Raw genomic sequence first — 16280 nt, forward strand, 5'->3', positions numbered from 1 at the left:
ACTTTGATTGTTGGCAGAGCACTGGTAAGGTGTAGAATAATGACCAGATGAATTGTTATTATGGTGTCATCCTGTACTATTTGCTTCTGTGTAACGTTGTTTCAGATATGGATGGATCACCAGAACATGTCGGAGCACGTGCTGTGCATGGTTCTGTACCTGATCGAGCTGGGCTTAGACAACCAGGTTCAGGACAACAAGGAGGATGAGGTGATTTACTGAAGATAAATGAAGGAATAAAACACCCCCAAAAAAACCAGGACTTTTCTGTTCACACCGGATCTTCTCACTGATATTCTGCTTCCAGGAGCCTTGCATCGAGGAGCACTGTCATGACAGCTGGTTCCCAGGCACCAATCTTCTTTCCAATCTGCACCATGTCATCAACTTTGTAAGGGTTAGAGTTCCTGAAACGGCTCCTGAGGTGAAGAGGGAGGCCCCTCCCAGTACCAGCACTGAGGCTTCCTCCTACGGCCAGGCAAGTGATGGCTCTAATCAGGCTCCGTTACCGTCAGAAAAGTCCCTGCAATAAACTATTAGACTAAAACAATGTTATTCAGCAGGGAAATGATGGCTTTGATGTCCTCAGGGGAGTGAAGTAAAAAGGAAACACTTGAAATCACTTTACGTTAAAACATAAACAAATTCTTGCATGAAAAGCAGTTTCAGTGTTGTGGGAACTCTCACGCAGAATTAAAAGATATATCAGGAAATATATGGCGTTTAATCCACTATCAGATAAACAAAGGTCTGATGAAAACATCGTTGTTCATCAGTTTGTGTTTGTTCAGGATATCGAATCAGTCATTTTAAGTTTTCACAGACACCACTCGTTTATCTCCCAGCTGTAGCTGGAAGGCATTCATTTGTCAGAATTAAGAGGCCTTCATGGATTTGTTTCCTGACGTGTTCATTTATTCTGTATAACTCATCTGTTATCTTCTTGTTCATTCTGCTGTACTCCTCCTGCAGAACTCCAGGCGTCTCTCAGGAAACTGGAGAGAGGTAGCCGTCTGCCCCCGTTCCAATAAAACAGTCTAATGACTTTAATGGCGCAAGCAGCAGCAGCAGCAGCATTTGTCAATTTTACTTTTATTCTAAAACACTTTCTTTGCATGCGTTTGTTTTTGTGTGGTATTTTTATTTTTTCCTCCAGAACGAGTTCTACCTCGGTGTATTGAGGCGTGAATATAACGCCGTGCTTCAGCAGCTCCCCTCCCTGTTGACTGCTGAAACTAATTACCTGTGCGGTGCAGGTTCGGCGTAAACGATTTTTAACCGCATGCCAGAATGATTGATGGTAGCTTGACTGGGCTGTATGATGTATGTTTATTTAACAGTGCAGCTCAGGTCCTCCGCCGTCAGGCCGGGTCGTGCCAATCCTTCAGAGGGCTTGTGTGTTTTACATGAGGCCGATTTGATTTTTCTGCAGTAATATGGTTGTCACGAGCGCCGTCAGCAGAGGTGAAATGTCAGCTGAAATTTCATAATGGGCTTTTGATTTGACCTGTATTGTTCCTGTCTGGATATGGTAATGAGACGTTTCACCAATCCATCAAAATCTATCTGACTGATAGTGTTGTCTTGCTAGGAAATGGCGTTTGTGCTTAAACACTTATCTGCCATGCACACAGATGCAGGTGAAATTATGTTTGTAACAGGAAGTTATGATGTTGTAAGTTCTTGTGCAACGCTACAGTCGAGCCCGACCATAAAGGCTTCAACAGATGTTGGGTTTTATGTAAATAAATTCATTTCTTGTTGTTTTAGAACCTACGGGAGGCTCAGGTGTTCAGCCTGGTGGCAGAGCGCAGGAGGAAGTTCCAGGAGATAATCAACCGAAGCAACACCGAAGCCGCTCAGGTCGTCAGGCCCAAGAGCTCCTCTACACGCTGGGTTTCACCTGGGACGCCCCCCCAGCTGGTCACCGAGATCCTGGAGATCCGAGAAAGCATGCTGTCCCTCCTTGTCAAGCTCCACCAGAAGATGTCGTTAAAGCAGAACTCTCTGTCGACGTCCTGGCTGGAGGACATGGACACGAGTCGCCACACACATGGAGACGGCATTACGGCCATCGAACGCATCCTCACCAAGGCGGCCACACGCAGCTGCCAGATCAAGCGGAGCATCCAGGACATTTGTGGGAAGGTTTGTCCTCCAGTGCCACCAAAGAAGAACAGTCCCACGGACAAGAAAACCATGGACAAAGAAGAAAGGTCATTTAATAATCTGTTTACTAACCAATGAAGTTGAAAGGAGCTTTTTAAGTTTAATAACAAGGTGCAAGTTTTACTCCACTGAGAATATTATAAGTCCCTTTTACATGGATCAAACCTGTTTCCACGGTAACTGACAGATGGCAAACCAAGAAGCCTGTATTTGAAGTGGTCGACATCACTGAGAGGGAAATTGAGCTATGATGCCCCTGTTAGCATTTATCTGTCACATTTTATTTACACCGACCCATTATTATATTTATTTATCAAATTTCAAACTAAAATTCTTGTAACAGCAGCTCCTACTAGGGAGAAAACTTTGTTAGATGTGTTTTGGTGATTGTAACTAGAATTCTGTTGGTTAGAGTTGCATAATAAATGTTGATCAGTGGGACACGTTGCAAAGACATAAGAGCATAATTAATTCCTAATTTTATATTTAATTTTCAGGCGTCAGAGAGCTCGGGAGAGGCAGCAGAAACTGCTCGCTGAATTTGCATCAAGACAGAAGAGTTTTATGGAAACGGCCATGGATGTTGGTAAGATCACTTGTCTCAATTATTATTTATTATTAATATAAACTGCCAGCCTGTTTTCGTACCGGTTACCTGCTGTAGTACATGCAGAAAATGACTAATTGTTTATTCAAACGTCCTTGTTTTACTTTCTCCACCCATCATGTTTTATGGTACAACGTATACTACGCACAAGACCTTTAGAAGTTAATGTGCAGCTTTTGTTTGAAGGACATCTTGTCGTTATGACCCTTTAGGAAAAATGCTGTCGGCTAACATAAACCTTTTAGTTCAGTGCAAGGTGATGGTGGGCTGAGCCTGTGCATACGGTCTCTGGAGGGCGTTTAGCAGAAATTGAATCGAATCTTATGGGAGTGTCGGTGCCTGTTGGCAGTAAGGGCACATTTGAGATCAGAGCACTAATAGTGGGCTGGGCTCCGAGGGACCACTGTGACACCGCATGGTTAGCAGATGAATAATAGCCGCTGTGCTTAGGTGGATATTTCTGCCGTGACATCTGTCAGCACGTTTCCTGCTGTGCCACAAGTTTAGTTCTGCACCTAAAGAGCGAGACTAAATTAGCTCCAGCTATTGTGCCTCTGCCAACCTCAACTACCTGCTGTAATAAATATAAGCAATTCTAATAATCTAGAGTTTAACATTTGGAAGATTCCAATCAGAGAATATGTTTCCAATTCATGCTGCTGGCTTTATTACGATGTGCGTGTTTGCGTGCACTCGTGAACCCTGTGTGTTTGGATGCCCCGAGGTTAAAACTGTAGCGATGACATCTAATTCAAACTGTTTTCATTTCCCCCTAAACACTGCGACCTCTCCTGAGAACACGCTCCCTCAAAAAGTAATAAATCAGTTCCTAGCGACACTTGACATTTCTGCAGTGTTTACTGCTCAGATTGAACACGGTTCTTAACATTTAAAGCTAATTGCACATCAGTGATTAATTTCTGCTTTTGCTGGTAACAATTCATTCATAGATGGACCCAAAAGTCTTGAGACAACCAGGAAAGTTGGTTTTGCTTCTGGAACATTGAGAGACACTCATGCTTTATTATACTAGAGTTGATTTAGTGTGAATCTCTCTCACCAGAGTCAGACATGAAAATCCCTCACCTTTCGGTGAAAGTCGCCATTTTGGATCCAAAATGGGTCACCTACGTGATTCGTGCAGATCCGAGGCCAGCTTTTACGGTTTAACCAGTTTATCCACTGGGGGACATTTTCATGAGGATTTTTAAGATGCCCCTGACACCACCAACAGTAAAATAAATAAATAAATAAAATCCCATTGTAACCGGTGACGCGCGAGCCACAAGAACACATTTCGTCTGGAGGTCTCCTGTGTGGACCTCCAGACGGCTTTTCCGCGTTTGAACGATCCAAGCCCAAACAGATTAAACCCAACGAGTCAGATCGGACTTGGATCGATTCATAATTTGCGCATGTTGAGTCACGCAACAGCAGAAAGAGAGACTGACTGCGCAATGTGTGAGGAGACGAGGACGCACCTCATGTAGGGCTGGGCGATACGGCCTAAAATCAATATCACGATATATTGAGGATTTCACCTCGATAACGATAAATGGAAGATAACTACGGGTATGCACGGAAACAAAAGTTGTCCACTAGATGGGGCTGTCACGTGTATGACGAATCACATTTCATGTGACTCAAGGCAGTACAGCTTCTTAAAGGGACATGAATGTTGCCAACCTACACACATCTTTTCATTTTTTATTTGCAAATTTATTGACATGGAAAAAATTATCATGATAAGAGTCAGAACTTTGATAACGCTAAATGTTTCATTTATTGCCGAGCCCTAACCTCAAATGAAACACAGTGGAAGCGTTGTCGTTCATCCATGTTGATAAAGAAACGCTAAAATGTAGGCCATGTCGTCTCTGGCGATCCGGCTTTAGGCTTAAAGTCCGTTGAGTATTTTCGGTTTCAGTGTTTGGGTCTTGTTGGGGCGCTGCTGCGGGCGGGGGTGGGGGGTACACGGAGGACCTGAGAGCTCAGAACAAAGAGAAATTATAATAATGTTTTGCTGGGTTAGCCTGTAGAAGTTCTTGCTAAAATTTATTCTGTTTCATGACCCAGGGTGACTTGAATTGATAAATTCATCTTTAAGAAAACTGGAAGAAAACTTTAGTCTACCTTTGAGTTAGATGTTTTCTTCTTGTTTACTTGTTTCTTCTCCTCAGAGACACCGTGGATAAAAGGAGATAATAAAAGTCAAAATGGCCCCAAAAGAAGGGTTAGTTAGCTGGTTAGTGAAGGGGAGGTAGCTGTCATCAAATCCTAACCCAGCACATTGCCTCCTGATGGGGTTATTGTTATTATTGTTATTATCATCACATATGAAAAAACATTCAACACTTTTTTGGAAGTTTAGGATTCTTGATGGTTTTAGTGTTTTCTAGCCTGGCAAGCCAGACTAAATAAATGTATTATTTAAGCCCTTTTCAGACTGACATTCTGGAACATTTGCGGACAATTCAATCCGGTTTTTAACCGGAACTGTGTTTTCAGACACACCACTTTTGTACCGGAACTTGTCCGTTCGGCAGCCTTCACACAGCAGGGAAAAGTTCCAGATGTCTGACGGCGGCGGGGGGTGGTGGGGGGAGAGAGAATCGGACTCATGTTAAGAAGAAGAAGAAGAAGAAAATATCATTTCTATAGCGCCTCTCAAGATAAAAAATCACGAGGCGCTTAAGCATAATTCTGCGCACACGAAGATGCATAGGAGACCTGGATGATGAAGCTCAATGGTTAAAGGAATCACTGAAGCGGTGTGAAGCGCTCCGTCGCGCGTCTAGGCGGTACCGTAGGAGGTGAGCTGCCGTGGTTCGCCGCATGCTACAGCAGCGAGCTGTATAGGTGCGCACAGCGTCCCCCGGTCCCCTCCTCCTCCCCCTCCCTCTTGTCCGGAACTTTACCTCACCAGTCTGAAGCAGCCACCCTGTCCGTAACAAGTCCGGACCTGTTACTAGGGGCTTCGTCCGGATAAATTCCGGAACACGTTATCCGGATGTTTGTATTCAGACAGAAAGGTCTTACGGACAGAGTCCTGAACATTTCCGTTTTTCATGGCCTGTCTGAAGGGGGCTTAGTCTGGCCACGCTCCATTGACGACTCTCGGTTGTGGGGCGGGTTCTACCGTTGTCTTTCAAATGATCTCCGCATTCCACTGGACAATGAATGTGACATACTCTTGTTTCACTCTGTTGCATCATCCCACCCACCAGGCATATAGAGTGCCCTGATTGGCCCACAAAGCGGATAAAGCTCTGTGATTTGTTCACTAAGCAGATAGAGCACTATGATTGGCCCACCATTATGGACCAATCACAGCTCTTTATGTGTTTGAAACCCCTCTAGAGAGCTGTGATTGGCTAGCCAGAGTTCTGGTAGGAGCTGCTGAGGTTCCAATGGAGCGTGCCTAGACTTTGCAAAGCAAGAATTTGGTCTTGTTCACTAGGTTAAGTGTTTTCAGCAGCAGAGTCTGTTTTGTGCCTGTCATATTTCAGGGGTGGGGGGTGGGGGTCTCATCTTTTAACCTTTGACCCATTTTCATGTCCAATATTAGGGAATCTGCCTCTGAATATAAATGATTTGGTGTGCTGGTTTCTTTGTTATTGTCAGAGCTCACCACGAGAAGACATTTTACTGATTGAAGGTTTTCAACACATCCAAAGATCAACGTTTAAAGTTAAATAAAGTGAAAAGAAAATATTTTTTTCCCTAGAATCCCCAGAGACCGAGGCAGCTATGGATTTAGGACCGTCTGAAGTGATGGAGTCTGAGGTTCTGTATGACTGTGTGATCTGTGGACAGAGTGGACCGTCCACTGAAGACCGTCCAACTGGTTTAGTGGTTCTCCTCCAGGCAACCTCAGGTATTACTTCTCTACAGAGCAACATCCAATTATTACTTCCAGTTTATGACCTTTATATTTTTTAATTCAATTCAGTTTATTTATATAGCGCCAAATCACAACAAGAGTTGTCTCGAGGCACTTCACAAAGTAAACATTCCAACAGAGTTCAGTTCATTATGCCAGTTAGTTAAAAGTTTCCTATACATCCTTTTATTTTTACTTGGTTCTTTTAGTGAATATGTTTATTTTAACCAACTCTTTGTCTTTATGGTTGTTCCTAATTTCAGTTCTTGGGCACCGCTGCAAAAGTAAACAGGCTAAGAATCTGCCGACGAGTGATGAAGAGCACATATACCCCGCAGACACGTGTGGTGTTGCTCACGATCTCAGACTCACGCTGATGCAGCAGTTCTTCAAAGACGTACGTGACACAAAAACATCATCAGCCCTACTGTTACTCTCTGGGGATGAAATATTTCACTTTCAAATCGCTTTTGTAGCTTAAATGTTTCATAAAGGAAACTTCCGTTTTCTGCTTCACAAAAGAAACAAACTATTCAGCAGGATTAAAGCTTGAAGGTCTTCTACGTACTCTAACGTGTGGGAATTTTGTTTGGTGAATCCTGCAGAGCTCCTGTTTGCAGTCTGTGTCAATCGGCTGGGATGGCGGCGTCTATGTTCAGACCTGCGGACACACTTTGCATATAGACTGCCATAAATCATACATGGAGTCTCTGAGGGTAAGCAAACAGCCTGGCTAAGTACAGTGACTGACCGATGACTTGTAACGTTGTTTCTGTAATGTTTAGAGTTTACATTAATCAGGATTATTGTTTTCTTCTCAGAACGACCAGGTCCTCCAGGGGTTCTCTGTGGATAAGGGTGAATTCACGTGTCCACTGTGCCGGCAGTTTGCCAATAGTGTCCTTCCTTGTCGCCCTGGTCGAGGCTCAGAAGCCAGTGGATGGCACGCGCCCACAAACAAAACAACAAGTGTACTTGTAAAGGAAGTGGACGATCTTCAGGAGAAACTTGGCCTTTTTCCGGTGAGATTTCCAGTCATTTCATATTTCTGTCGGTTTTATTGTATACTATGATCACATTTGAATGGATTGCTTTTGCTTCTAAGACGGAGTCCAACTTGAGCAAAGAGATGGAGCTGGTAATTAAAGACATCAAGAATACTACTCAGAAAAAATACATGGATTATGGGAAGAACCCAGGTTCTCCTGACAACGATTTCCTCTTCATGTATTCAGTAGCAAGGTAAGATCCACCGCTGATGCCTAAATAGAAAACTCATGAATTGTGATTTAAAGGTGCAGTATGTAAAAATATAGTAAGAATTTAAGACTGAGAAAATCCCGAAAGAGTCTAATGTTTCAGTCTATTTGGAAGGAAGGTTATACTGAAACATATTTCATATCCAGCTGGCTGCAGGATTGTCCGTTTTTCTCCGTTTAAAACAAAGGAAGGAGGGACGTAACTGCTGTTTACCATCAGTGAGTGCGGGGTCGCTGTGCCTCCTGCGAGCTAATACTGCAGCGCTAACGATTGTAATTTGACGAAGGCTGGCAAAAATCTCCAGAGTAGTTTAAAGTGGTTGAGGTAACCAAATTTTACCACAGGAAGTTAGTTTTACTTCATTTCTACATAATGCACCTTTAAGGTCTTTTCATTCTGGAGAATCAAAGGTTTTGTGTGCCATAAACAACAGGGGATTGTGTTAACACCAGTTACTGCTTTAATATTATTTTAAAATAACCCACCGGTGACGATGTGTGTTTTATGGCTCAGTCATATTTGCTGGTGTTGGTCTGGTAGGTCATCCTCCTGCACTATTGCACACATTTTTACACTCTTTCACACATCAGTAACTGTTGATTAGTGTACAAAAAGACCCTTTTCCTGTTTCATTCTGGTGTTAAAATGTCAGCTTCCGAACTTTAATAGTCAGTCATGCAAAAATACAACAGGGCAATTCTACTCTGTTCACAGTGTTGCATATGAATCCTAGTTTCTTCTGGCTAAGGTGCAACAGATTGATGTTTTTCCTTACCCTGTCTTTGATGACTGCCACCATATGAAGACATGAAAATGTTCCAGACAGCTGATTGGTCAGAAGCGGTGGCTGGTGAAGAACATTCTATGTGTGAAAAGATGTCTCCTCATAGTCCATTTTAAGTATTCAAATGAACAGTTGAAAACTTTTTTTTTTCCTTCTCCAAATAAACAGTTTTACAGATAAAATCAATTATCAAATTTACAGAAAACTTAGACTATAACAATACTCAAATAAGAACAAGCCTTTCTACCAAAGAGCACCTGCAGTCCATAATGTCAATTTTTGTCCTTTTTTTACATTTATTTTGACATTAGATTTTTTTCCAGCTTGTCTCCAGCAGCCTGTGTCTCAATTGATCTGCTCAAATTTGTACGCAAATTGCAATACTCAATTCCACCAGTAAGTGGTGCTAACATGGCATAGAAATGAAATTATATGTCCTGTGTGATTTCAGCTCTGTCCATGTAAATCAACTTTGAGTCGGTGTGAACAAGGGAGCAAAAGAGAGATGGGAACGGAGATCAATCACCTTGCATGTTATTTGTTGCGGGGCACTACCAACCAGCGCCCCAGTGACAATAAATTCAGTGATACTGATTGGCTCAAAATTCTCTAGTTCTCCCAAGCAACCAACCATGGTTGGATGTTTAGCTGCAGTTCAGAGGGACTCCGATGCTCCAGGAGTGATATTAGTGAGTCTGTTGGAGGAAATTCACAGTTTAATAAAATACATCTGGTGAAAGTGATAAATAAATAATCCAGATTACCGTAATTTCCGGCCTACAAGCCACTATTATTTCCCTGTGCTTTGAAGCCTACGGCCAGTATCATGGTTGGCCAACAACCACTAGAGGCACTCTCCAGCAGTAAAGTGAGACAGGCACAGCAAAACGTTATGCGCGGAAGAAGACGCTCTTTGATTTAAAGCGTTACGTTTACACATCAGACACACCCTTGTCATGGAAAACACGCGGAGGAATGCATATGCTGCAGCTTTCAAGTTAAAAGCGATCGATCTGGCCATCAAACAAAGAAACAGAGCCACTTCACGGGAGCTTGGCATAACGTTTACATGCAGCCAATATCCGGGTTATGATCGGATTAAGGTCGGTATTCGGGTTTACAAGCACAAATAGAAAGAGTTACCCCTAACTTGCATAACCTGATTTAAATGCGGACGTTGGGGTAGCGTCAGGACGTATGGACTACGTCCAGACGCAATTTGCGTCATTTCCGGTTCTTCTTTTTTTTTTTTTTTTTTTAACAAGTTTTATTTAACCAATGAAGCTTACAGGCTTACATAAGAATCAATATTTACAGTTGAATTCTGAGCATGACAAAAAAAAAGCAGGTGTACAAACAGAAACAATAAAATTAATCTAGCTCAATATCAACCTGCAGAAATCATAACAAAAAACAACATATATACATCTATTACATCAAACAACATTAGGGGTAAAGGAAACGTTCACCAAATTGTTATAGAGCCAAATGGCTTTCTTGGAACTACATAATTTAAGAGAATCCATAAAGGTTGCAAGTTCTTTCAAAAAAACAATAAAGATCGGTTTGATATTGCCAAATTTACATTTGTGTATAAAGAATTTAGCGAAAATAATCAAATTATTGACAGTGAATTGCTGCTTTTTATTTTCCAAAATAATACCATACTTGATGTCAGAAAAAGATAAGGAGTGTATAATGAAATTATGCGTTAACCACGAGTGAAAACTATCCCAGAAATATTTGGTAAAGATGCATGTGAAGAATAAATGTATCTCAGTTTCTATATTAGAAGTGCAAAAGGCACAATCGTTCTCTCCAATATTAAATTTAGACTGCAAGAAATCTTTGCAAGGATAAATACTGTTTATAATTTTAAAATGAACTTCCTTGGCTTTAGGAGGGATTGGGAATTTGAGATAGTTGCATCTAATGTTTTTAACATCAGAATTACTAAATTGACGTACTAATTCCCGTCTTCTAAGAGGTAAGGGAAAGAGGGCGTCAGTGAGCCAACATCTAAGGATTTTATTATTGCAGTTCCTGTCCACAAAAGAACAGTTCTTAATTGTTAAAGGAGGCATTATTGGAATAAGGTGAGAGTACAACAAAGTGCCTTTCAAATTAGCATATATAGCTGGTGGGATTGCCTTGATTACCTCGGCATACTGCTTAGAAGAACAAGTTAGGTTAAATTTGTGATTGAAAGCCGTAAAATTAAGAAATTCTCCATTCTGGTCCATCAAATGCAAAACGGACCATACTCCATGGAGATGCCAATCATTAAAATAAAAAGATTTCCTTTTAATCAGGATATAACGGTTGTTCCATATTGGCGTGTTGTGCGGTGTGAAGTTATGTGTATACATTAATTTCCAGTATTGTAGAACTTGCTCGTGAAATTTGGATAACTTAATAGGGAGTTTGGATAATTCAAAGTCACATTGAAGAAGCAATTGGATTCCGCCTACACTGGAGAAAATTTTAGCAGGAAGATTAAACCACAACATATTTATATTCTTTATAAAATTTTGTAGCCATTTTAACTTAAGTGCACCATTCATTATATCAAAATCGATTGCATTGAGACCCCCTTCCTCTATTGATTTGATGATGTCATTCCTTCTTATATAATGATGTCTGTTTTTCCATATGAAGTTAAAATTGTTTTGGTTAATTTCTTTAATAATATTTTGAGGAATTCTTAGAGAATAAGCCGGGTAGATAATTCTTGACAATTCTTCCATCTTGGATAGAAGTAATCTACCAAAAATTGAGAGATCTCTTTGTAGCCATATGTTTAAAATACTTTTACTCTTTTTAATTAAGCTTTCAAAATTACATTTTACTCTCGTTTCTAAGTTACTTGACTTGATCTTTAACAGGTATGCCATGCAGAGTTGTTTGAGGATGATCATGAATGGCCATTAATTCACATTTATCTATGTTTAAATAAAGGTCTGAGGCTTCTGAAAAACAATTAACTACTTATAGAGCAATTGGGATCTGTTCCTTATTTTTAAGGAAGAGCGTAGTATCGTCTGCCAGTTGAATTATAGCTAACGAATTACCAAAAACATCTAATTTCTCTATCTGACTATTCTTAATCATGATGCTGAGAATTTCCACGACCATGATAAAAAGAAGAGGGGAGGCTGGACACCCCTGTCGGATGCCTCTTTCAATGTTGAAACGTTTGCAGGTTCCAGATGGCAACAGTACAGTACTATTAATATCCGTGTATAAGGTTTGAACAATTTCACACAACTTTGTTCCAAAGCCAAAATGGCATAACATGTCTATCATGAAGGAATGGTTGACTCGGTCAAAGGCTTTGCAGAAATCCAAAAAAAGAACAAAGCCATCATCCTCAATTGTGTCCCTGTAATCTAACAAATCTAGGACCAACCTAATGTTGTTATGTATGGAGCGACCCCTGATAAACCCAGATTGGGAATCGCTGATGATTTGTAAAATACCTTCTTTGAGCCTATTAGCCACAACATGAGCGAGTATTTTGTAGTCCACATTAAGGAGCGTAATTGGTCTTAGATTGCTTAGAATTTTGTTATCTTTGCCATTCTTCGGAATCAAAGAGATGAGTCCTTGTTTCATAGACGGCATCAAAGATTTAGTTTGGATACATTCTTGTAATGCAAAAAAGAGAAGATCTTTTATATTGTTCCAAAAATGTTTATAAAAGTCAGATGTCAGACCATCTTGACCAGGGGATTTCCCAGCGGAAAGTTGTTTGACTGCTGCCTCTACTTCAAAAATCTCAATCTCTGCATCACATATCATTTTAAATTCCTGACTGATTTTTGGGATGAGATGTGTAATATTATCCAATAGGTTTGATTCATTGCCACTCGATGATGAATAAAGGTCTTTATAAAATGTATAAACTTCTTCAGCAATAATTTTGGTATCCGTGCATTCTACATCGTTGATAATAAGTGAATTAATTAAATTCCTCTCCTGTCGTCTTTTTTCAAGACCACAGAAATATGCGGTATTGCGTTCACCTTCCTCAAGCCATTTCGCTCTTGATCTAATAAAAGCACCTCTAGCTTTCCGAGAGCTCATCTCATCCAACTTAGATTTAAGGTTTATATAAGTGGCTCTGTCTGCATTTAACATTGGAGTTTTCATACAGTATTCGTCAAGTTCATGTATCAATTTAATTTCTTTTTCTCTCAAGGATTTACTTCTCTTAATTCCAAAAGTTATTGCAGATTGCCTTACTTTAAATTTGAAAAATTCCCATCTATTGCAATAACTTCCTATTGTGACATCATATCTAATTTCTAACATTAGATTATTAATCAAGTCGCAAAATTCACTGTCTTTTAAAAGATCAGAGTTGAATTTCCAAAACACATTTTTTTTTCTTTGTGTTTATCTCTGGAGTTAATTTAATAGAAATTAGGCAATGATCAGTTAGAGGTGCATTAGAGATAAAAACGTCTGTAGCTATGTTGGCTAACGGTGGGGAAACCAGCCATAGATCAATTCTTGATCTTATCATTCCATTAGGTTTAATCCATGAGAATTGCTTGGTGTTAGGATTATTGTTTCTCCAAATATCAATCAATGAGAAAGAGTTACATAAATCATTCAAAATTGGATTAACGTGCGGAACATTAAATTTGGATGGGTCTCTGTCCAAATAATCATCAGGTGCGAGATTAAAATCTCCTCCAAACAGAATTAAGTCTGTGTGATAAAGAGTTTTGTAGTCAGAAACAACGTTACTGATTTCTAGGAACAACTTCCTATTCTGTGTGGCATTATTATATCCATAAACATTGGTTAGAATTATGTATGCATTGTCAATCTTTAAAACCGCAGTCAACCAGTGGCCATTATTGTCCGATCTGAAAGAGATAACATTACCGGGACATTTGTTGAAGCATATAGCAACTCCAGCTGAATGGTTGCTTCCATGGCTGAAGAGAATTTTATCTCCCCATTGCGCTGTCCAGTAGGTGGCATCAGAAGCACAGGAGTGAGTTTCTTGTAGAAGAACACATTGGTAGTTCCTTCCTTTACAGTGTAAGAACACTGCTTTCCGTTTTAAGTTGTCCTTAATACCCCTAGAATTAAGAGAACCAAAGTTTAAAGTTTCTTTTAACACATTCATCTGCTGGGTAACCTCGCAGCAGCTTGAACTCACAACAAAAGATAACAAAGAGAGCGAAAGTCACGTAGAGTTCTTCTAGGAAAAAGAAGGATAAGTTTGCTTTTCCTCATAAATAAAGATTCCCACACTATGTAATACACCGATCGTTGATATATCCATAAGGGCCACGGAAGTAGGCCTTCTTCCCCTCCTGACGTGCTTGCTTGATCCGTGGCCACAGCACCTCCCTTGCTTCTTTAACCTCCTTGGTGAGGTCTTCAGCGAACCTGATGCCTGCATCTTGGCAGATCTTTGAATTTTTTGTCATCTTCCAAAAGGCGTCTCTATGGTGTCGTTTAGGAAATTGAATGATGACATCTCTCACTCTTCCATTTTCCCTCTGACCGACGCGGTGTACAGTATCCACAATCTCATCCATTTTCTCTGCCCACTGCGGCGCAATCTTCTTGAGAAGGTCTACCACAACCTGACGTGTGTCTTCGTTGGCAGATTCTTTCAAACCTTTAATTTCGATGTTCCATCTCCTTTTGTAATTATCAAGTTCACGACATTTTTCTTTCAACAGCGTGAGTTCAGATTTCAAACCGGCCACTTCGTTTTCTATGTCGTTCACTTTCTGCTTACAGTCTTTAATTTCAGCCGCATTGAACTCGGTCGCTTTAGCCACGTTAAGTAGCATAGCACAGTTTTGTGTTAGCTTAGCATCAAGGTCTTTCATGCGCTCTTCCTGCGACTCAAATTTGACCGTGAGTTTGTTGATAGCAGCCAAGATCACGGAACCTGATACCTCGTCATCATTCGGTTTCGGTACCTTACAGGTGGTAACTTTAGATGGTGTGGAGGGAGCCGACGCATCTCGGGGTCTTTTATCACTTTGGCGGTCCATATCCATAGCATATTCGTGGTCCGCTTGTTTCCGTGCAGTCACTGGAGTGTTGGCTTTCAGCTTAGACATCTTAATAGACTGCCCTATTTAGCTCTATAAAATCCAATGTAATTCGGTGGGAAATACAAGTTTTAAGCAGTAATTTTGAGTAAAGTAACCAGGAGCACAGATAAGGTAGAACTGCTCAGGCCGCCATCTTGCCTCGTCCCCCTCCGGTTCTTCTTGTTTCTTGTTTCCCAGTTCGGAAGAGATAGCGACCGCGTTTGTTTGTGCTTTAGTTTCCTCGGCACTCTGAAAGTGTGGTGCTGTGCCGCGACTCGCCATGTTGCTCCCAACTTGTTGTTTACTTCCGGTGTTCTGGCGCATACAAGACGTCTCGCTACTCAAAAGACCAAGATTCCTTGTGAACAGAACATGCGCAGAACACGCGCTTTGATGGGGATATCCCGGTATGCGTTTACACGACCAAACATTTGGGTTAGAAAAGGGTTACCCCAGGTGTAGTAACCAGGATTTTAAAAACCCGGTTATGAGCATATCCAGGTTTTTTGGCGGTGTTTACATGGGCCTGCGGAACCGGGTTATTGTGCATATTCGGGTTTTAAAAGGTTACTGGCTGCATGTAAACGCACTGGTGCGACGTTGGAGGCGGCAGCGGGAAGAACTCAGTCAATGTAAAAAAACGACAAAAGCTTTCAGAGGAAATAAAAGCAGATGGCCGTAATTGGAAAACATTCTTGAAGACTGGGTGAACACACAAAGAGCAGACGGCCGAGGTGTTTCCACTGTTTCCAATGTGCAGATCATTACTAACCAGGCATGTTTTGTGTGCAATTTTTATTTTCGAATCATCCAGGGCTTATTAATGCTGTGCCAGCGCTGTTCTTTTCTTCTAAACATGCAAATTACCGGTAATAACGTGTCAGTGCTGTTTTTATTTTATAACCGTCCAGAAATATGAATGCTATCAGTGCTGTTTTCTTTTCTAAACTTGCAGGCACGTTCACCCGTGTTTAAAATTCGTTTTGTTGAATTAAAACAACAACGAAAAACTTCCGTGTAGCGTCTTTCTGTCTAATTATCTTATGTTATGGCCGTACATGCGCTGTGCGCCAGAGACCTGCATGTAGCTTGTATTTGAGTGCGGTGTCACGTGTGTGTGTGTGTAGAAAACCTTTTTTTTTTGCCCGTGCGGCTTATATTGAGGTGCGCTCTATAGTCCGGAAATTACGGTACTTGTAGGCACTCGCAAATTGGCAAATATGAAGGTAGGGCGGCGCCCTCTTGAAGAGCCTCCACTATTGGTCAGAGAGAATCACCATTGGCATCACCACAGATTGCATATTGTATACATGATGTATCTTTTGTCTTTTTTTTTTTATAATAAAATCACCTTTTTAGCCACATAACAAATCAAATAGGCTCAAAGCAAAGATTCCACAGTCCTTTCTACAGTTTTCCTGTAATGTTCAACACACTGGTCACAGGTAAGAGAAACGACCGCTCTCACCCTGAAGTCACACGAATCACTTCGCCTCCATTCCAAAA

The 16280-nt window shown here is 41.0% G+C and overlaps 1 protein-coding gene across 4 annotated transcripts in view; it reads left to right on the top strand.

The window, feature by feature from the left end:
- Nucleotides 1–16280, top strand: part of ubr3 (ubiquitin protein ligase E3 component n-recognin 3) — a 49256-nt gene that overhangs the window by 15058 nt on the left and 17918 nt on the right. For 3 of the 4 annotated variants that reach the window (XM_070543968.1, XM_054746940.2, XM_070543969.1), the window contains exons 21-30: nt 106–210; nt 308–478; nt 973–1005; nt 1771–2216; nt 2667–2755; nt 6504–6653; nt 6923–7056; nt 7265–7375; nt 7481–7681; nt 7765–7901. In XM_070543968.1, the coding sequence (XP_070400069.1) occupies nt 106–210; nt 308–478; nt 973–1005; nt 1771–2216; nt 2667–2755; nt 6504–6653; nt 6923–7056; nt 7265–7375; nt 7481–7681; nt 7765–7901 (1577 nt within the window). The remainder of the gene's footprint in view (nt 1–105; nt 211–307; nt 479–972; nt 1006–1770; nt 2217–2666; nt 2756–6503; nt 6654–6922; nt 7057–7264; nt 7376–7480; nt 7682–7764; nt 7902–16280) is intronic. The other variant, XM_015966513.3, reaches the window with a different exon arrangement.

This window comes from Nothobranchius furzeri, chromosome 14 (genome assembly GCF_043380555.1).
Source record: "Nothobranchius furzeri strain GRZ-AD chromosome 14, NfurGRZ-RIMD1, whole genome shotgun sequence".
NCBI classification, from domain to species: Eukaryota; Metazoa; Chordata; class Actinopteri; order Cyprinodontiformes; family Nothobranchiidae; genus Nothobranchius; species Nothobranchius furzeri.